At 45.8% G+C, this 23,074-nt stretch overlaps 1 protein-coding gene across 3 annotated transcripts in view; it reads left to right on the top strand.

Annotated features, from left to right (window-relative positions):
* Window positions 1-23,074, top strand: part of LOC106593178 (A disintegrin and metalloproteinase with thrombospondin motifs 3) — a 132,716-nt gene that overhangs the window by 38,970 nt on the left and 70,672 nt on the right. For all 3 annotated transcript variants that reach the window (XM_045701095.1, XM_045701096.1, XM_045701094.1), the window contains exons 3-4: window positions 836-992; window positions 9,554-9,750. In XM_045701095.1, the coding sequence (XP_045557051.1) occupies window positions 836-992; window positions 9,554-9,750 (354 nt within the window). The remainder of the gene's footprint in view (window positions 1-835; window positions 993-9,553; window positions 9,751-23,074) is intronic.

Here is a 23,074-nt window from a genome sequence, read left to right on the forward strand (position 1 = left end):
ATGTTGGTTTGGTCCAAAATAATCCATCGTTATATCCGAATAGCGGCGTTTTGTTCGTGCGTTCCAGACACTATCCGAAATGGTAAAGAAGGGTCATGCGCATGGCGCAATTCGTGACCAAAAAATTCTAAATATTCCATTACCGTACTTCGAAGCATGTCAACCGCTGTTTAAAATCAATTTTTACGCCATTTTTCTCGTAGAAAAGCGATAATATTCCGACAGGGAATCTCCTTTTCGGCAAACAGAGGAAAAAATCACAAAGGCGGGGGCGGTCGGGTCACGCGCCTAAGCCCAGAGTCCCTTGATCGGCCACTTGAGAAAGGCGATAATGTGTTTCAGCCTGGGGCTGGGATGACGACATTCAGGTTTTTCCCGGGCTCTGAGCGCCTATGGACGACGTAGGAAGTGTCACGTTAGAGCAGAGATCCTTAGTAAAAGATAGAGATGGAAAAGAGGTTCAAGAAATGGTCAGACAGGCCACTTCCTGTAAAGGAATCTCTCAGGTTTTGACCTGCCATTTGAGTTCTGTTATACTCACAGACACCATTCAAACAGTTTTAGAAACTGTAGGGTGTTTGCTATCCATATGTAATAAGTATATGCATATTCTAGTTACTGGGTAGGAGTGGTAACCAGATTAAATCGGGTATGTTTTTTATCCAGCCGTGTCAATACTGCCCCCTAGCCCTAACAGGTGTGAAGTAAAAGTTGTAAAAAATAGAAATATTAAAGTAAAGTACAGATACCCAAAAAACTACTTAAGTAGTACTTTAAAGTATTTTTACTTAAGTACTATAAACCACATTATGTGAAGACCTGTGTCTTTTTCCAGGCAGGCCTGATCCGGACTGATAACGGGGAGTTTTTCATCGAGCCTTTAGAGAAGGGTCAGCAGGATGTGGAGGTGAAAGGTCGTGTCCATGTGGTCTACAGGAGATCTGCCATCAAAAGTGAACCAGTCCAAAGAAGGAAGGACCTCCACAATGAAGGTAAGGGAAGGGAACACCACCAGTGTAGTGGAAAGAGGAGGGGTGAGTGCACACAAGTACACACACACACACACACACACACACACACACACACACACAGACACACACACACCCAGACACACACACACACACACACACACACACACACACACACACACACACACACACACACACACACACACACACACACACACACACACACACACACACACACACACACACCCAGACACACACACACACCCAGACACACACACACACCCAGACACACACACACCAGTGTAGTGGAAAGAGGAGGGGTGAGTGTACACACACACACACACACACACACACACACACACACACACACACACACACACACACACACACACACACACACACACACCCAGACACACACACACCCAGACACACACACACACACACACACACACACACACACACACACACACACACACAGACACACACACACCAGTGTAGTGGAAAGAGGAGGGGTGAGTGCACACAAGTACACACACACACACACCCAGACACACACACACACACACACACCCAGACACACACACACCCAGACACACACACACACACACACAGACACACCCAGACACACACACACACACCCAGACACACACACACACACACACACACACACACACACACACACACACACACACACACACACACACACACACACACACACACACTCACCCAGACACACACACACACACACACACACACACACCCAGACACACACCCAGACACACACACCCAGACACACACACACACACACACACACCCCAGACACACACACAGCAGACAGACTGTTCACTGCACCAGCTGTGAGGAATGCTAGGCCCCTATGAAAGCAGTGGAGAAAAGTCTGTTAAAATGGACCTGACTGCTCCATGGATTCCCTCCTGTCCGTCAACAACAGCTTGAGCATCTGGCGGTAGGCTGTCCTACTGTTATAGGTGCCATAGATTCTTTCTCCAGTGTCTGTGACTGTAAAGTTGATGTACAGTCATACAAACTAAAAAAATGAGGGTTCCTCAAGGGTTCTTTGGGAAGGGTGATGGTTCTATGTGGAACCATAATGACTCAAATAGCCCTTTGAGCTCCTTAATGGTTCTTTACAGTTCATAAAATGGTTCTTTCCTCTTCTAGTGCTAATTAAAATGTAGGGGAAGCAGCTCATTAGAATATTTGGGGGCGTGGTTTACACACAGCTCTTTTTGTGCAGCTGTGAGTGAGAGTGTCATGTTATCTGATGTGTTGTGTTATGCCATTACATTTTGTATATGACTATGGTCAGTGATGGTGTCTTTTGAAAGACTCATGTTATGGCCTTATGTCAGTTGAGAACAGATGACTAAATCAGTCAGTGGGTCTGAATTCTCTCCTCAGGGACCCCAGCTGTTACAGAGGAAGCTCATTTGATTCAACTTGTCAATAATAACACCTATGGTATTTTAACAATATAACATGTCTGACCAGAATAAAACCCTGTGTGGTTTTCAATAGGATATACAAAGCACATTTAAGATTAAAGAACCTTCTTTATAGAACCATTATCCATAAAGGTTCTATAAAGAACCATAAGAAAAGGGTTCTTTCTACATAGCACCAGACAGGCTTGTAACCATAGCACCAGACAGGGTTGTAACCATAGCACCAGACAGGGTTGTAACCATAGCACCAGACAGGGTTGTAGCCATAGCACCAGACAGGGTTGTAACCATAGCACCAGACAGGGTTGTAACCATAGCACTAGACAGGGTTGTAGCCATAGCACCAGACAGGGTTGTAACCATAGCACCAGACAGGGTTGTAACCATAGCACCAGACAGGGTTGTAGCCATAGCACCAGACAGGGTTGTAGCCATAGCACCAGACAGGGTTGTAACCATAGCACCAGACAGGGTTGTAACCATAGCACCAGACAGGGTTGTAACCATAGCACCAGACAGGGTTGTAACCATAGCACTAGACAGGGTTGTAACCATAGCACCAGACAGGGTTGTAACCATAGCACCAGACAGGGTTGTAACCATAGCACCAGACAGGGTTGTAACCATAGCACCAGACAGGGTTGTAACCATAGCACCAGACAGGGTTGTAACCATAGCACCAGACAGGGTTGTAGCCATAGCACTAGACAGGGTCGTAACCATAGCACCAGACAGGGTTGTAACCATAGCACCAGACAGGGTTGTAACCATAGCACCAGACAGGGTTGTAACCATAGCATTAGACAGGGTCGTAACCATAGCACTAGACAGGGTCGTAACCATAGCACTAGACAGGGTCGTAACCATAGCACCAGACAGGGTCGTAACCATAGCACTAGACAGGGTTGTAACCATAGCACTAGACAGGGTCGTAACCATAGCACTAGACAGGGTCGTAACCATAGCACTAGACAGGGTCGTAACCATAGCACCAGACAGGGTCGTAACCATAGCACTAGACAGGGTTGTAACCATAGCACTAGACAGGGTCGTAACCATAGCACTAGACAGGGTCGTAACCATAGCACCAGACAGGGTTGTAACCATAGCACCAGACAGGGTTGTAACCATAGCACTAGACAGGGTCGTAACCATAGCACCAGACAGGGTTGTAACCATAGCACCAGACAGGGTTGTAACCATAGCACCAGACAGGGTCGTAACCATAGCACCAGACAGGGTTGTAACCATAGCACTAGACAGGGTCGTAACCATAGCACCAGACAGGGTTGTAACCATAGCACTAGACAGGGTTGTAACCATAGCACCAGACAGGGTTGTAGCCATAGCACCAGACAGGGTTGTAACCATAGCACTAGACAGGGTCGTAACCATAGCACTAGACAGGGTCGTAACCATAGCACCAGACAGGGTTGTAACCATAGCACTAGACAGGGTTGTAACCATAGCACTAGACAGGGTCGTAACCATAGCACCAGACAGGGTTGTAACCATAGCACCAGACAGGGTTGTAACCATAGCACTAGACAGGGTTGTAACCATAGCACCAGACAGGGTTGTAACCATAGCACTAGACAGGGTCGTAACCATAGCACCAGACAGGGTTGTAACCATAGCACCAGACAGGGTTGTAGCCATAGCACCAGACAGGGTTGTAACCATAGCACCAGACAGGGTTGTAGCCATAGCACCAGACAGGGCTGTAACCATAGCACCAGACAGGGCTGTAACCATAGCACCAGACAGGGTTGTAACCATAGCACCAGACAGGGTTGTAGCCATAGCACCAGACAGGGCTGTAACCATAGCACTAGACAGGGTTGTAACCATAGCACCAGACAGGGTTGTAGCCATAGCACCAGACAGGGTTGTAGCCATAGCACTAGACAGCGTTGTAGCCATAGTACCAGACAGGGTTGTAGCCATAGCACCAGACAGGGTTGTAGCCATAGCACTAGACAGGGTTGTAGCCATAGCACTAGACAGGGTTGTAGCCATAGCACCAGACAGGGTTGTAGCCATAGCACCAGACAGGGTTGTAGCCATAGCACCAGACAGGGTTGTAGCCATAGCACCAGACAGGGTTGTAACCATGGCACCAGACAGGGTTGTAACCATGGCACCAGACAGGGTCGTAACCATAGCACCAGACAGGGTTGTAGCCATAGCACCAGACAGGGTCGTAACCATAGCACCAGACAGGGTCGTAGCCATAGCACCAGACAGGGTCGTAACCATAGCACCAGACAGGGTTGTAACCATAGCGCCAGACAGGGCTGTAACCATAGCACCAGACAGGGTTCTAACCATAGCACCAGACAGGGTTGTAACCGACAGATGGCAATGTCAATAGGTAGCAAAGTATGTTGTAATTAGCTAGCAATGCTAACATTAGCTAGCTAAAATCTGGAGGTCTCCCCTCAAGCTTAGCTAGCTAACGTTATACTGCATCTAAAGTCAAAAGGTTTTCCTACTAATTATTTGCCTTTAGAAATGTAATTTGTGTTTTCAAGCCTCAGTAATGTACTTCAGATCAACCCGTCATCAGCGTCCAATGAGGATGCATTGAGTAGAATGCTCTGTTGAGCATCAGTCCTAAAAACGAACGTTCAAAATAATATTGTGACGCAACGTGCAACCCATGAATATAGAACCTGAGGAAAGGGTTCTTCATATCACCATACAGGTTCCATTTAGAACCTCATGAGCATGGTTCTTTATAGAACCTTAAAAAAGGGTTCTATAGAGCACCAAAAAGGATCTGCTATGGTTACAAGCCAACAAAACTCCTATCTGATACTAGAACGGAAGTTACAAATGTAACTATGGTCGTATGAATACCATTCAGACCATCAGTACGGTGTAAAGTATGGATTATATCCCATGCGCTCCCCGCAGGTCCAGTAATAACAACAACAAGTCAAGCCGGTGACAAGACAGCGTGGGAGAACTTGCCCCCGCGGTTCATATAAAACTGCACATCAGACCACGCACTGTCTCAGAGAATCTTCTTGCCAAAAGATTCAGAGTGACGGGAAAGCACTGACGGTCTTCCAGGTATTCGTAGAACCATAGTTACATTCTTAACTTCCGTTCTACTTCATACTTTTCATACCGTCAGTACGGTTGAAAGTATGGCTGACTCATACCAACAAGGTCACGAGGAATAGCACTATTAACTTCTGACTAATGCTCCAGTGCCACTGGAAGAACAGCAGAGCCCACGGTGTGGCAGGATGCCACTGGAAGAACAGCAGAGCCCACGGTGTGGCAGGATGCCACTGGAAGAACAGCAGAGCCCACGGTGTGGCAGGATGCCACTGGTAGAACAGCAGAGCCCACGGTGTGGCAGGATGCCACTGGTAGAACAGCAGAGCCCACGGTGTGGCAGGATGCCACTGGAAGAACAGCAGAGCCCACGGTGTGGCAGGATGCCACTGGTAGAACAGCAGAGCCCACGGTGTGGCAGGATGCCACTGGAAGAACAGCAGAGCCCACGGTGTGGCAGGATGCCACTGGAAGAACAGCAGAGCCCACGGTGTGGCAGGATGCCACTGGTAGAACAGCAGAGCCCACGGTGTGGCAGGATGCCACTGGTAGAACAGCAGAGCCCACGGTGTGGCAGGATGCCACTGGAAGTACAGCAGAGCCCACGGTGTGGCAGGATGCCACTGGAAGAACAGCAGAGCCCACGGTGTGGCAGGATGCCACTGGAAGAACAGCAGAGCCCACGGTGTGGCAGGATGCCACTGGAAGTACAGCAGAGCCCACGGTGTGGCAGGATGCCACTGGAAGTACAGCAGAGCCCACGGTGTGGCAGGATGCCACTGGAAGTACAGCAGAGCCCACGGTGTGGCAGGATGCCGCTGGAAGTACAGCAGAGCCCACGGTGTGGTAGGATGCCGCTAGAAGAACAGCAGAGCCCACGGTGTGGCAGGATGCCACTGGAAGTACAGCAGAGCCCACGGTGTGGCAGGATGCCACTGGTAGAACAGCAGAGCCCACGGTGTGGTAGGATGCCGCTAGAAGAACAGCAGAGCCCACGGTGTGGCAGGATGCCACTGGTAGAACAGCAGAGCCCACGGTGTGGCAGGATGCCACTGGTAGAACAGCAGAGCCCACGGTGTGGTAGGATGCCACTGGTAGAACAGCAGAGCCCACGGTGTGGTAGGATGCCGCTAGAAGAACAGCAGAGCCCACGGTGTGGCAGGATGCCACTGGAAGTACAGCAGAGCCCACGGTGTGGTAGGATGCCACTGGTAGAACAGCAGAGCCCACGGTGTGGCAGGATGCCACTGGTAGAACAGCAGAGCCCACGGTGTGGCAGGATGCCACTGGTAGAACAGCAGAGCCCACGGTGTGGTAGGATGCCACTGGTAGAACAGCAGAGCCCACGGTGTGGCAGGATGCCACTGGAAGAACAGCAGAGCCCACGGTGTGGCAGGATGCCACTGGAAGTACAGCAGAGCCCACGGTGTGGCAGGATGCCACTGGTAGAACAGCAGAGCCCACGGTGTGGCAGGATGCCACTGGAAGAACAGCAGAGCATTATCTGGGTTCTATATTATCTGGGTTCTATGTCATCATTATCAGAGTTCTATGTCATCATTATCTGGGTTCTATGTCATCATTATCTGGGTTCTATGTCATCATTATCTGGGTTCTATGTCATCATTATCAGAGTTCTGTGATTCAGTTTTTTTAACGACATAATGAGTCTTCAGAATCTGAGTCCTGATGTCATATTTCCAGCAGTTAAGCAATGATGTGGTTCTGAAAGTACTGGAATGTAGGCAGTTGGCTGGGTGATTTACAATCATACATCCTATTTGTCAAGTTTAGCCACTTCCATGTTTGTCACATTGTCACTGACAGCATGCAACATGTGGCCTACTTCCCTTCTCTCAGTTTGTCCTGATATTATCTCAATCATATAAAATGGACACCTGCTATCTCCAACCTCCCATGTGGATGCTTGGACCTTAGACACACAGAGAGCCCTTGTATTTCTATAGAGTAGAGTAGTGGATGATTGAACCTTAGACACATAGAGAGTCCTTGTATTTCTATAGAGTAGAGTAGTGGATGATTGGACCTTAGACACACAGAGAGCCCTTGTTTTTCTATAGAGTAGAGTAGTGGATGATTGGACCTTAGACACACAGAGAGCCCTTGTATTTCTATAGAGTAGAGTAGTGGATGATTTTACCTTAGACACATAGAGAGCCCTTGTTTTTCTATAGAGTAGTGGATGATTTTACCTTAGACACATAGAGAGCCCTTGTTTTTCTATAGAGTAGTGGATGATTTTACCTTAGACACATAGAGAACCCTTGTTTTTCTATAGAGTAGTGGATGATTTTACCTTAGACACATAGAGAGCCCTTGTTTTTCTATAGAGTAGTGGATGATTTTACCTTAGACACATAGAGAGCCCTTGTTTTTCTATAGAGTAGTGGATGATTTTACCTTAGACACATATAGAGCCCTTGTTTTTCTATAGAGTAGTGGATGATTCTACCTTAGACACATAGAGAACCCTTGTTTTTCTATAGAGCAGTGGATGATTTTACCTTAGACACATAGAGAGCCCTTGTTTTTCTATAGAGTAGTGGATGATTTTACCTTAGACACATAGAGAGCCCTTGTTTTTCTAGCCACTGAGACAAACCTTCCTTCTGTGGCAGCCTATTATTTGTCTGACAGATTCCAAGAATTCATTCTAACGACACAGTAGTATTTTCTCTTCTCTATGCTGTGCTGTTTCTCACCTAGGAACATTTATATGATTTACCTTCATCACCTTCCTGGAACTGTCTGCATAAGGAAGCAGGCTAGAGCAAGCGCTGAAAGTCCTTGATTTGGAACAGTATTGAGCCCAGGTCTGGTGGCTGGATGCCCATCTCGAGTGTGTGGGTCTCAGACAGCATAGTGAGGTGGCAGAGATTCCTTGCCGTCATGGTGGAATGTGATCATTTCCAGCTGCCCATAGCCAAATTCCATGTTTTATAACACCAGGCTGTTTTTACATGGTAATAAAAAATGTATCCAGACACATTCCTGTTGCTGTCGATAACAATAATGTTCAATAAGGAAATTAAAAACATTATTATGTTTGCTATTTCACTTTACTGTTATTTTGGATGGTTTCCATTCTATCCATTGTTGACTTACAAGTAACTGTTGCATTTAGCCGAGTCATTTTCCAGGGACACATACAGCTTAAAAATAAAATAACTAAAATGCCAAATCATATCCTACTGAGAATGCACATTCACCTGTTTCTTTAAGTTGTATATTCCAGAAGATGATCTCTGACATACAGGACATCAACATTATATTCCAGATATGGGCTATACAGAGGTTTCTGTCATAATATATAGTGTACATAGTTCTAGGGGGTTGAACAGGAAGAGGATGTTGACGTGTCATGCTGTTGTTGATGTATGATTGGAGATGGTGTTCAGGTGATGGGATCAAGGGGTCGTTGTAATGTACAGGTCTCAGTTCAGCCTTGTACAGGCTCTCCTGTTCATGTCTGGACTGTCTGCATCATTGTACAGGTCTCAGTTCAGCCTTGTACAGTCTCTCCTGTTCATGTCTGGGCTGTCTGCATCATTGTACAGGTCTCAGTTCAGCCTTGTACAGTCTCTCCTGTTCATGTCTGGACTGTCTGCATCATTGTACAGGTCTCAGTTCAGCCTTGTACAGTCTCTCCTGTTCATGTCTGGACTGTCTGCATCATTGAGACGACACGAGACGATTCCAAAGCTTGGTTGTGTCCCATATTTCTCCCCATTTCCTATTTAAGTGCACTACTTTTGACCAACGCTTGACCAACGCTTGAGCAGCAGTAGGTTATGTCCCCAATGGCACTGTTTTCCCTTTTTAATGTTATGAAGCACCTACAAGGAGTGTACTAAATAGGGAATTGGGTGCCATCGGAGAGGAGGCCATACTATCTCCTCATCCTCATGTAAACATGCTGCTGTATGCTAAATGTTGCTATGTTACTTGTTGTAATTCCTCATGTAAACATGCTGCTGTATTTTAAATGTTACTTGTTGTAATTCCTCATGTCTCTTCTCTTCCACACAGTGACAGACTTTGGGATTGCTAACCTCCCTGGTGCTCTGGACCTCTTGGAGCACAAGGTGACAGAGTCTGAGCGCAAACGGCGGCACGCCAAGAAGGACGACTACAACATCGAGGTGCTGCTGGCTGTGGACGACTCTGTGGTGCGCTTCCATGGCAAGGAGCACGTACAGAACTATGTCCTCACACTCATCAACATAGTAAGTCCATTTTTACTCTTTATGCCACACATATAAATACTTTATGAATGCTATTGGCGGTTCAACGCCAGTGTAGGCCGAAAATATTTTTGGTATGTCAGATTTTTCTGGCAATGCTCACATAGTAACTTATATTTGCAGGAAGGATGTTTGACCTGCTTTTTATATTTGTATCACCAACAATTGTGGGGAAAATCATGATGAAAGTGGCCTTTGTAGGCCCTTTTTAAACCCTATGGCTGCGTTTACACAGGCAGCCCAATTCTGATCTTTTTTTTCTCAATTAATTGGTCTTTTGATCAGTCACATCAGATCTTTTCAACATCAGATCTTTTTCAGAGCTAAACTGATTGGTCAAAAGACCAAATAGTGAAGAACAGATCAGAATTGGGCTGTCTGTGTAAACGCAGCCTTAGGTCTGTGAACCGTACATGACACAGACAACATCTTAGGGTTGTCATACTCCTTATATTGTTCTCTCAAATATGGAGTATGTTTAGATTTTGGAATATAATTTTTCACACTAATTTCATCAGCATTTAAAATACTTGTATTAATATCTCAAAAGTACCCTTTTTTCACATATTGGTTGTAACAATATATTCTTCAAACACATCACATTTCCAGAGTGGGCTCTCTGGTACTTTTAATGATATGACCCATTTTATACATAGAAATTGATATTATAGGTCATTAACCAATCACAGCCCTCCTTTAGGATTGCACATTCAGCAAATCACCAACAGAGGGAGTTCCCTTTTGTATCCATTTTCCCATTCACTGTGTTGGCGGGGCTCATAAATCGTATCTTCAGAGTTAGCAGAGAGCCCACTCAGGAAATTGTATGTACTTGTAGAGTATATTGATCAAAACAATACTGTTGAGATATTCATATTTTAAATGTTGCATAAATTAATGTGAAAATAGTATTTCAGAATCAAGACATACTCTGCATTTTAGAGCACACTATAAAGACTTTGTCTGTGTCATGTATATTTCACAGATCATAGGGTTTTACAGGAGGCATGTATAGGTTTAAAAAGGGTCTACTTTCATTATGATTAATACAATTTAATTACCAATTAGTGAAAAAATTGTTTGTGATACAAATGTAAAAAGCATGTTAAATATCCTTCCTCCCAATGAAGTATCTATGTGATAACTGGCAGAACAATCTGAGATATAAAATATATGGGGCTACGCTGGCATGGAATCGCCCTATGTGAATGTTACACATCACATACCCACCACTCTACTTAAGTGTTACCTTAAAAGGTCCTGTACAGTTAAAAATCATGTTATAATCAAATTGGATTATATTAGGATGAAACGAGATGAAAGATGACCAAAGTATAACAAATGACTGTTGCTTCTAAAGTTTGATCATAAAGTCACACTTGGATTCAGGAGGCGGGATTATTAAGGGTTTTTTGTGACATCACAAAAAGGCTCTCATTTTAATACACCAATGGTAACGTCTTATTCTCTTACCTAATTTAAATAAGGTACGCCTTGTAACCAACATGGCAGAAGGCGTGTTTGCAGAGGGGTATGGTTTACATAGCTAGTTAGCTAGTCAACTGATGCCTAAAGTTGACTGCAGCGTGTCAACAAATATAATTAGAGGTTTCTCCTACTCATCGATTCTAAGGCAAATATACTTATAGGTTTCAGCTTTCATCTGGGTCTGGTGTTCGCTAGAGAAGTTGCTGGCTAGCTAGGTCTTTAGCCAGCATTTAACAAAAGCAAGGGGAAGGGTTGCCAAAAACCCCCAACACAGTTGTCATGTCATAACGTCGAGAGACATTTCAAACAGGAGATTCATACAGACTTCTTGACATCATTGATAGTCATGAGTTATGAACATTGTCTAAGAGGTAATATACACTGAGTATTCCAAACATTAGGAACACCTTCCTAATACTGAGTTGGAAAACCCCACTAGTGTTGCAGTTCAAACCGGTGCTCCTGGCACCTACCACCATACCCCATTCAAAGGCACTTCAATCTTTTGTCTTGCCCATTCACCCTCTGAATGGCACACATACACAATCAATGTCTCAATTGTCTCAAGGCTTCAAAACAATTCTTTAACCTGTCTCCTCCCCTTCATCTACACTGATTTGAAGTAACAGCAATAAGGGATCATCGCTTTCACCTGGTCATGGAAGTAGCATTTGGTCTATATTGATGCTTTATTCAATAACCAAACAGGATTGATACATAATTTGTGAAACCGTGAGAGAGTATGTATGACAGGATTGGATGTTGCATGCAATTTCATTGTTGTTTGAGTTGATTTGTGTATCAGAAAATTTGCTTGAGATAATCTGACTGCAACACTGCTCACTGTGTCCACGGGGCTTGGCATAGACGTTTTCAAAGAACCGTCATTCAAGGTGAACTCCCCGCGCACTCAGCCTACTAGGTCCCCGCCCACTCAGCCTACTAGGTCCCCGCCCACTCAGCCTACTAGGTCCCAGCCCACTCAGCCTACTAGGTCCCTGCCCACTCAGCCTACTAGGTCCCAGCCCACTCAGCCTACTAGGTCCCCGCCCACTCAGCCTACTAGGTCCCTGCCCACTCAGCCTGCTAGGTCCCATACAACACAGCCTGCTAGGTCCCCGCCCACTCAGCCTACTAGGTCCCCGCCCACTCAGCCTACTAGGTCCCAGCCCACTCAGCCTACTAGGTCCCTGCCCACTCAGCCTGCTAGGTCCCATACAACACAGCCTGCTAGGTCCCCGCCCACTCAGCCTACTAGGTCCCCGCCCACTCAGCCTACTAGGTCCCCGCCCACTCAGCCTACTAGGTCCCAGCCCACTCAGCCTACTAGGTCCCTGCCCACTCAGCCTACTAGGTCCCTGCCCACTCAGCCTGCTAGGTCCCATACAACACAGCCTGCTAGGTCCCAGCCCACTCAGCCTACTAGGTCCCAGCCCACTCAGCCTACTAGGTCCCTGCCCACTCAGCCTACTAGGTCCCTGCCCACTCAGCCTACTAGGTCCCAGCCCACTCAGCCTACTAGGTCCCCGCCCACTCAGCCTACTAGGTCCCCGCCCACTCAGCCTACTAGGTCCCTGCCCACTCAGCCTACTAGGTCCCTGCCCACTCAGCCTGCTAGGTCCCATACAACACAGCCTGCTAGGTCCCCGCCCACTCAGCCTACTAGGTCCCCGCCCACTCAGCCAATTAGCTCCCTACCTCCTCAATCTGTCCTCCTCAATCTGTCCTTTCAGACTTCCTAACTTCAAATTTTGAAATGTTTTATTGGTGAAAAATATTGTGGGTGATGTTTTTGTCACTCAAAAGGCAATTTTACATGGGAATCAGAATGAGTGTTCGGGACCTTTAAATCTTTCCTGGCTGTTTGTCCCCTATGCACTGTTTTGCTGTGTGTGAGTGCTTTAACTTCCCTGTGAACAGCTTACTGTACTATTCACCATTCAGACCAGGGTTTGGGGGGTCAATTCCATTTAAATTCACTTATGTAAACTGAAATTCCAAAAAGCTATTGGAATGTAATTGACCAAACCAGTTGACCTTTGCCTGCAGTACAAGATGACTGTTTGTGGAAATTGGAAAACTGTGCTCTCTCGTGGGAATGACTTGCCATGATAGACTAGTAACAGCTTTGTTGCTGGCACGCTGGCCAGACTGATTCTCCCCCCCCCAATGTGTATAGATTCCCCCTCAGGGCCTGGTTGTTACTGTACTTGTCCCCTCCTCTCACATAGTGGACGTTGACACATTATGTATCCCTCGCCTCTCTCTCTCTGAATGTTGATGGATTACTAATGAAAGAGAAAAACCTGTCAGTTTGTTCATTGCAGTCTCAGGCAGCTCCTACCACCTTAATCTGATTCCACAACCCTAATCCACCAAGTCAGATTTTCACAAGGTGCTGGTGTCACTCTGTAACAGTTACCATTTGGGTCCAGCAGGGTGGTCTGATTAGCTGCACTAGACCTGTCACTGTTGTATCTTAAACGGCACCCTATTCCCTAGGGCTGCTTGTTAAAAGTTGTGCACTATATAGGGAATTGGTTTCCATTTGGGAGGCAGCCACTGTGAGTTGACTGGGAGTGGAGAGGGGGGAGGGGTTGTGGCGGGATGGGGCTGGCTGGTGCTGGACTGCTGCTTTGCATGGCAGCCAATCAGAACACACATCCACCCGACTAGAGGATCTGCTGCTGCTCAGCCCTGCTGGTCTGCTCTGCCAAGGCCAGTCTGACACTAACACAGCATATTAAACAACTTCTGGCTACAGTGTAATGTCTGTTGAGGAGGCCTGCTGCTCTGTGGTCCATCTGTTGATGATTCCATAGTCTACTGTCTGTTGAGGAGGCCTGCTGCTCTGTGGTCCATCTGTTGATGATTCCATAGTCTACTGTCTGTTGAGGAGGCCTGCTGCTCTGTGGTCCATCTGGTGATGATTCCATAGCCTACTGTCTGTTGAGGAGGCCTGCTGCTCTGTGGTCCGTCTGTTGATGATTCCATAGTCTACTGTCTGTTGAGGAGGCCTGCTGCTCTATGGTTCACCATCTGTTGATGATTCCATAGCCTACTGTCCGTTGAGGAGGCCTGCTGCTCTGTGGTCCACCATCTGTTGATGATTCCATATCCTAATGTCTGTTGAGGAGGCCTGCTGCTCTATGGTTCGTCTGCCAAAACCTAGGAAGAAACCTAGAGAGGAACCAGGCTATGAGAGGTGGCCAGTCCTCTTCTGACTGTGCCGGGTGGAGATTATAACAGAACATGGCCAAGATGTTCAAATGTTCATAAATGACCAGCATGGTCAAATAATAATAATCACAGTAGTTGTCGAGGGTGCAACAGGTCAGCACCTCAGGAGTAAATGTCAGTTGGCTTTTCATAGCCGATCATTGAGAGTATCTCTACTGCTCCTGCTGTCTCTAGAGAGTTGAAAACAGCAGGTCTGGGACAAGGTAGCACGTCCGGTGAATCAAATCAAATCAAATGTATTTATATAGCCCTTCTTACATCAGCTGATATCACAAAGTGCTGTACAGAAACCCAGCCTAAAACCCCAAACTGCAAGCAATGCAGGTGTAGAAGCACGGTGGCTAGGAAAAACTCCCTACAAAGGCCAAAACCTAGGAAGAAACCTAGAGAGGAACCAGGCTATGAGGGGTGGCCAGTCAGTCCTCTTCTGGCTGTGCCAGGTGGAGATTATAACAGCACATGGCCTAGATGTTCAAATGTTCATAAATGACCAGCATTGTCAAATAATAATAATCATAGTAGTTGTCGAGCGTGCAACAAGTCAGTAACACAAGAGTAAGTGTCAGTTGGCTTTTTCATAGCCGATCTTTGAGAGTATCTCTACTGCTCCTGCTGTCTCTAGAGAGTTGAAAACAGCAGGTCTGGGACAGGTAGCACGTCCGGTGAATAGGTCAGGCTCTAGCAGGTCTGGGACAGGTAGAGAGAGAGAGAGAGAGAGAGAGAGAGAGAGAGAGAGAGAGAGAGAGAGAGAGAGAGAGAGAGAGAGAGAGAGAGAGAGAGAGAGAGAGAGAGAGAGAGAGAGAGAGAGAGAGAGAGAGAGAGAGAGAGAGAGAGAGAGAGAGAGAGAGAGAGAGAGAGAGAGAGAGAGAGAGAGAGAGAGAGAGAGAGAGAGAGAGAGAGAGAGAGAGAGAGAGAGAGAGAGAGAGAGAGAGAGAGAGAGAGAGAGAGAGAGAGAGAGAGAGAGAGAGAGAGAGAGAGAGAATACTTAAATTCACGCAGGACACTGGATAAGACAGGAGAAATACTCCAGATATAACACACTGACCCTAGCCCCCAGACACATAAACTACTGCAGCATAAATACTGGAGGCTGAGACAGGAGGGGTCAGGAGACACTGTGGCCCCATCCGATGATACCCCCGGACAGGGCCAAACAGGCAGGATATAACCCCACCCACTTTGCCAAAGCACAGCCCCCACACCACTAGAGGGATATCTTCTACCACCAACTTACCATCCTGAGACAAGGCCGAGTATAGCCCACAAAGATCTCCGCCACGGCACAACCCAAGGGGGGGCGCCAACCCAGACAGGAAGACCACATCAGTGACTCAACCCACTCAAGTGACGCACCCCTCCCAGGGACGGCATGGAAGAACACCAGTAAGCCAGTGACTCAGCCCCTGTAATAGGGTTAGAGGCAGAGAATCCCAGTGGAGAGAGGGGAACCGGCCAGGCAGAGACAGCAAGGGCGGTTCGTTGCTCCAGTATCTTTCCGTTCACCTTCACACTCCTGGGCCAGACCACACTCAATCATCTCATGTCTCTCACATGGGTAGGCAGACCATTCCATAAAAATTGAGCTCTATAGGAGAAAGCCCTGCCTCCAGCTGTTTGCTTAGAAATTCTAGGGAAAATTAGGAGGCCTGCTTCTTGTGACCGTAGCGTACATGTAGGTATGTACGGCAGGACCAAATGGGGAAGATAGGTAGGAGCAAGCCCATGTAATGCTTTGTAAGTTAGCAGTAAAACATTTAAATCAGCGCTTGCTTTAACAGGAAGCCAGTGTAGAGAGGCTAGCACTGGAGTAATATGATCAAATGTTTTGGTTCTAGTCAAGATTCTAGCAGCCGTATTTAGCACTAACTGAAGTTTATTTAGTGCTTTATCCGGGTAGCCGGAAAGTAGAGCATTGCAGTAGTCTAACCTCGAAGTGACAAAAGAGAGATCAGGGTCGTCCTTCACAGTTTTATTTGAGACGACTGTACAACCATCAAGATTAATTGTCAGATTCAACAGAAGATCTCTTTGTTTCTTGGGACCTAGAACAAGCATCTCTGTTTTGTCCGAGTTTAAAAGTAGAACATTTGCAGCCATCCACTTCCTTATGTCTGAGGGCAATTTTGGGGCTTCACCATGTTTCATCGAAATGTACAGCTGTGTGTCATCCGCATAGCAGTGAATGTTAACATTATGTTTTTGAATGACATACCCAAGAGGTAAAATATATAGTGAAAACAATAGTGGTCCTAAAACTGAACCTTGAGGAACACCAACATTTACAGTTGATTTGTCAGAGGACAAACCATCCACAGAGACAAACTGATATCTTTCTGACAGATAAGATCTAAACCAGTTTGGTACGCATCCGATCGATAGATAGCCGTTTATTATGTTCAACATAGGAGGGCCAAGCACAGGAAGCAGCTCTTTCAGTAGTTTAGTTGGAATAGGGTCCAGTATGCAGCTTGAAGGTTTAGAGGTCATGATTATTTTCATCATTGTGTCAAGAGATATAGTACTAATACACTTGAGTGTCTCCCTTGAGCCTAGGTCCTGGCAGAGTTGTGCAGACTCAGGACAGCTGAGCTTTGGAGGAATACGCAGACTTAAAGAGGAGTCCGTAATTTCTTTCTAATGATCATGATATTTTCCTCAAAGAAGTTCATGAATTTATCACTGCTGAAGTGAAAGCGATCCTCTCTTGGGGAATGGTGCTTTTTAGTTAGCTTTGCGACAGTATCAAAAATGACAAATGTTTGGTCTGGGGAGTTTCCTGGCCATGGACCCAAAATATCTATGTTTTGTTCCCCGAGCCACTTAGTTATCACTTTTGCCTTATGGCAAGGTGCTCCATCATGCTGGAAAAGGCATTTTTCGTCATCAAACTGTCCCTGGATGGTTGGGAGAAGTTGCACTCGGAGGATGTGTTGGTACTATTCTTTAGTCATGGCTGTGTTCTTAGGCAAAATTGTGAGCCCACTCCCTTGGCTGAGAATCAACCCCACACATGAATGGTCTCAGGATGCATCACTGTTGGCATGACACAGGAGTGATGGTAGCGCTCACCTTGTCTTCTCCGGACAAGCTTTTTTCCGGATGCCCCAAACAATCGGAAAGGGGATTCATCAGAGACAATGACTTTACCCCAGTCCTCAGCAGTCCAATCCTTGTACTTTTTGCAGAATATCAGTCTGTCCCTGATGTTGTTCCTGGAGAGAAGTGGCTTCTTTGCTGCCCTTCTTGCCTCCAAAAGTCTACGCCTCACTGTGCGTGCAGATGCACTCACACCTGCCTGCTGCCATTCCTGAGCAAGCTCTGTACTGGTGGTGCCCCGATCCCACAGCTGAATCAACTTTAGGAGACAGTCCTGGCGCTTGCTGGACTTTCTTGGGTGCCTTGAAGCCTTCTTCACAACAATTGAACCGCTCTCCTTGAAGTTCTTGATCATCCGATAAATATCCTTGCCTGTGAAGCCCTTTTTGTGCAAAGCAATGATGACGGCACGTGTTCCCTTGCAGGTAACCATGATTGACAGAGGAAGAACAATGATTCCAAGCACCACCCTCCTTTTGAAGCTTTGTCTGTTATTCGAACTCAATCAGCATGACAGGGTGATCTCCAGCCTTGTCCTCATCAACACTCACACCTGTGTTAACAAGAGAATCACTGACATGATGTCAGCTGGTCCTTTTGTGGCAGGGCTGAAATGCAGTTGAAATGTTTTTGGGGGGATTCAGTTCCTTTGCACTGCACAGAGGGACTTTAATATTTGTGTCATTCTCAAAACCTTTGGCCACGACTGTACTATTCTATACCTGCTGTATCCTGTGCATGTGACAAATAAACGTTTAAACTTGAAACTTCACATTCTAATAATGTTTACATTCTAATAACATTCACTCAGAGAGAGCAAGAGCAAGTGAGGAGGGAGAAATGGTTTGTTGCTCCCAGTCTCTTTAGACTGAGAGGTCTAAGTTTCTACAAACAAGGTAAACACTGTAGCTCTTCTGGTTAAGCCAGTGGCTTGCTGTGTCTGAAATAGCTCTACCCACCCAAATCCCACCAATCCTTCCCAGCCACCAGTACAGAATGTGGAGCTAGTACAGTACCACTTGGAGAAAATCTCCCAGGCCAAGGAACTGATTAAAGCACATCCTGCGTGGACCAAGCCATGCTAGGAGCCTGCAGAGCCTGCGAGGTGCCTGCATGAAACAAGCCATGCTAGGAGCCTGCAGAGCCTGTGAGGTACCTGTCTAGACCAAGCCATGCTAGGAGCCTGCAGAGCCTGTGAGGTACCTGTCTAGACCAAGCCATGCTAGGAGCTTGCAGAGCCTGTGAGGTGCCTGTCTAGACTAAGCCATGCTAGGAGCTTGCAGAGCCTGTGAGGTGTCTGCTTGGAACAAGCCATGCTAGGAGCCTGCAGAGCCTGCGAGGTGCCTGCCTGGACCAAGCCATGCTAGGAGCCTGCAGAGCCTGGGAGGTGCCTGCCTGGACAAAGCCATGCTAGGAGCCTATGAGGTGCCTGCCTGAGCACAATGGCTGTGTTGTTAGAGAAAACTCACGAGGGGTTTTGCCCATGTTGATGTTATGTTGTACACAAGGCAGGCAGGTAGGATGAGATATACAGCACCAGTCAAACATTTGCACACACCTACTCATTCAAGGGTTTTTCTTTATTTTTTACTATTTTCTACATTTTAGAATAATAGTGAAGACATCAAAACTATGAAATAACACATGGAATCATGTAGTAACCAAATAAGTGTTAAACAAATCAAAGTAGCCACCCGTTGCCTTGATGACAGCTTTGCATACTCTTGGCATTCTCTCAACCAGCTTCACCTGGAATGCTTTTCCAACAGTCTTGAAGGAGTTCACACATAATCCTGAGCGCTTGCTGGCTGATTTTCCTTCACTCTGCGGCCCAACTCATCCCAAACGTCTCAATTGGGTTGAGGTTGGGTGTTTGTGGAGGCCAGGTCATCTGATGCAGCACTCCATCACTCTCCTTCTTGATCAAATAGCCCTTACACAGCCTGGAGGTGTTGGGTCATTGAAAAACAAATGATAGTTCCACTAAGTGCAAACCAGATGGGATGGCGTATCGCTGCAGAATGCTGTGTGCCTTGAATTCTAAATAAATCACTGACAGTGTCACCTGCAAAGCACCCTGACACAATCACACCTCCTCCTCCATGCTTCACGGTGGGAACAACACATGCCGAGATCATCTGTTCACCTTATCTGCGTCTCACAAAGACACTTCGGTTGGAACCAAAAATCTCAAATTTGGACTTATCATGTATTTTCATGTCTTTAACACTTTTTTGGTTACTACATGATTCCATATGTGTTATTTCATAGTTTTGATGTATTCACTATTATTCTACAATGTCAAAAATAGTAAAAATAAAGAAAAAGCTTTTGAATGAGTAGGTGTTCTAAATCTTTTGACTGGCACTGTATATCCCTCCAGCTAGCTTACAGTTTAGAGTATGCTCCACTATGGCAGGAAATGGCTGTGGCTATTTCTGATGTTTGTCGTCATTGTTCAACAGCTGCTCAGTTTAACGTCCAACATCAACCCGACATTTATACAGGTCAGCATTCAACTCAGTATGGAGATCTGAATACATTACATCACACAAAGTCAAGGGGAATCTGGCGTCATCTGCCTTTACTTTACTTATACACGGTTTCATTAAATAGCTGAATTACTGTTCTGGAAGTGAATGAATAAGGCTATTTGGTTGATGTGTAGCCTAGTCTACGTTCCTTTGCTGTGTAAATGTTGGATTGTTGCCAAGTTCCAGTCTTGCGTCAGTTACACAGTCGTTTATATGTTTGTACTGTGGTTTTTTAAACATTGTGTGCTGTCCTGCCTATTGACATTTAGCTTATCATTTATCTAGTGTGTTAGACATCTCTTCCCTCTTAATTCAGCTATATGTGCACAGATAGAAGGCTGATAGATGGGTGATGTGTCCTTGGGGAGAGGGTAAACATCACGTCTTGTTTTGGAGAACTTGGCGTAGACTCCCCCCAGCTGGGTTTATTTACATTCATGACATAGTTACAGAGAGACCAGCAAAGCAAAAATGCTTCCTTATTTTGGTTCTGTAATTTGTAAGGAGCACCACCGTACTTAGAGTGACCTGAGAGGCGGCATGTGCAACACCTGCCTTTATCACTGTGACTGCTGTGTTTATGACTTACTGGGATAATGACATCATAGACAGGCAGGCCATCCCAGGGCCTTCCTCGGCTGTGTTTAAAGCATCACTCGAAAACAAAGTGCATTTACCATATTCTGGTAAACAGGAGAGAGACTGTCACTAACACAGATAAATCAATATGGCCGAGTGTTGTTAGACATATCCGGTCTAGTGTTGTTGAGACATCTGGTCTAGTGTTGTTGAGACATATCTGGTCTAGTGTTGTTGAAACATATCCGGTCTAGTGTTGTTGAGACATATCCGGTCTAGTGTTGTTGAGACATATCCGGTCTAGTGTTGTTGAGACATATCCGGTCTAGTGTTGTTGAGACATATCCGGTCTAGTGTTGTTGAGACATATCCGGTCTAGTGTTGTTGAGACATATCTGGCCTAGTGTTGTTGAGACATATCCGGTCTAGTGTTGTTGAGACATATCCGGTCTAGTGTTGTTGAGACATATCCGGTCTAGTGTTGTTGAGACATATCCGCTGCGTCTAGTGTTGTTGAGACATATCCGGTCTAGTGTTGTTGAGACATATCCGGTCTAGTGTTGTTGAGACATATCCGGTCTAGTGTTGTTGAGACATATCCGGTCTAGTGTTGTTGAGACATATCCGGTCTAGTGTTGTTGAGACATATCCGGTCTAGTGTTGTGGAAACATATCCGGTCTAGTGTTGTTGAAACATATCTGGTTTAGTGTTGTTGAGACATATCTGGTCTAGTGTTGTTGAGACATATCTGGCCTAGTGTTGTTGAGACATATCCGGTCTAGTGTTGTTGAGACATATCCGGTCTAGTGTTGTTGAAACTTATCTGGGTGTGTGTGTGTTGAAACATATCTGTGTGTGTGTGTGTGTGTGTGTGTGTGTGTGTGTGTGTGTGTGTGTGTGTGTGTGTGTGTGTGTGTGTGTGTGTATTTTGAAACATATCTGGGCGTGTGTGTTTGTGATGGTTTCTGCACACTTTATTGTTAAATTATGCTTTGAAGTTAACTTTGAACAGGCATAAAACTGGAAGAGAATAACATATATCTTCCATGTTTTGTTGTCGTCAATATCCTATATAATGTCCTTATTATTATTATTATTATTTGTATTTGCATTTTTTCACGATCTTGTCTCATCGCTGCAACTCCACAACTGGCTCGGGGGAGGCAAAGGTCAAATTATGTGTCCTCCGAAACATGACCACCCCCCAAAGCCGCGTTTCTTAACACCAGCCGCTTAACCCAGAAGCCAGCTGCACCATTCAACTGATGACGGGTCAGCCTGCAGGCGCTTGGCCCGCCACAAGGAGTCGCTAGAGCGCGATGAGCCAAGTCAATCCCCCCCGGGCCAAACTCTCCCCTAACTATGACAATGCTGGGCTTATTGGGCGCCGCCCTATGGGACTCCCGGTCACAGATGGTTGTGACAGAGCCTGGGTTCGATCCCAGAATGTAGTGACGCCGCAACACTGCGAAGCAGTACTTAGGAAGGCTGCACCACTCAGGAGGCCCAACGGCAGCCTATTTCATCCATACATTTTAGTTTAAGATACACTTGAAGAAAAAGGAAAATGACGCAGTAAAGCATCGAGACATATTCACACAAACTGTCTAGTAACCGCAGCCAGTACATCATGTTTGGGCAGACATACAAAGTTCAAAACAAACCAACCATAGAAGACTGATTGTATGTATAGCTTACATATATGTTTTCATAGCATATATATTTTCAAGGACAACAGGTTAAAGAGACACCTGTGAGGAAAGAATCACTAGAAAGGTTGTTTTTTTATGTGGAACTCAATGAACCCTGTGTCTCCTGGTCCCTTCTGGTCTCCAGTCAGCTGACTCGGCATGTTGATCATCATGATCCATAACCAAGCTGTTCCTGTTCTAAGACTTCTATATGTAGCTATGGAAACAGAAACAAGATTCCAAATCCCTCCACCCATCCCTGGTTCTTTTCCTCAAACCTGCATTCAGAAAACCACAAATTGAAGCTGTTGATTGACTCTATAGGACACTAGAGGGAGTGTTGACATGTAGTGGATGGTTTGATGAGGATAAAACATGCTCGGATGGAAATGTTACTTAGTCTGCGTCACAAATGGCTCCGTATTCTGTAGTGCACTATGTTTGACCAGAGCCTTATGGGTTGAGTAAACCTAGAGGGGGGGGGGGAGTCAACTTAAAATTATCTGTTTGCTCAACTTGTTTCATATGTTTGTTAAACTATAAATTATTATTTGGGCATCTTAACTAAAAAAAAGTGCATCTGGATACAAGCACAGTGCTTTTAACATACAATGTTTTCAATGTATATATTTGACACACGTTGACTTAGTGCATGTTCATTTATATATATATATTTA

This window comes from Salmo salar, chromosome ssa18 (genome assembly GCF_905237065.1).
Source record: "Salmo salar chromosome ssa18, Ssal_v3.1, whole genome shotgun sequence".
Lineage (NCBI taxonomy): Eukaryota > Metazoa > Chordata > Actinopteri > Salmoniformes > Salmonidae > Salmo > Salmo salar.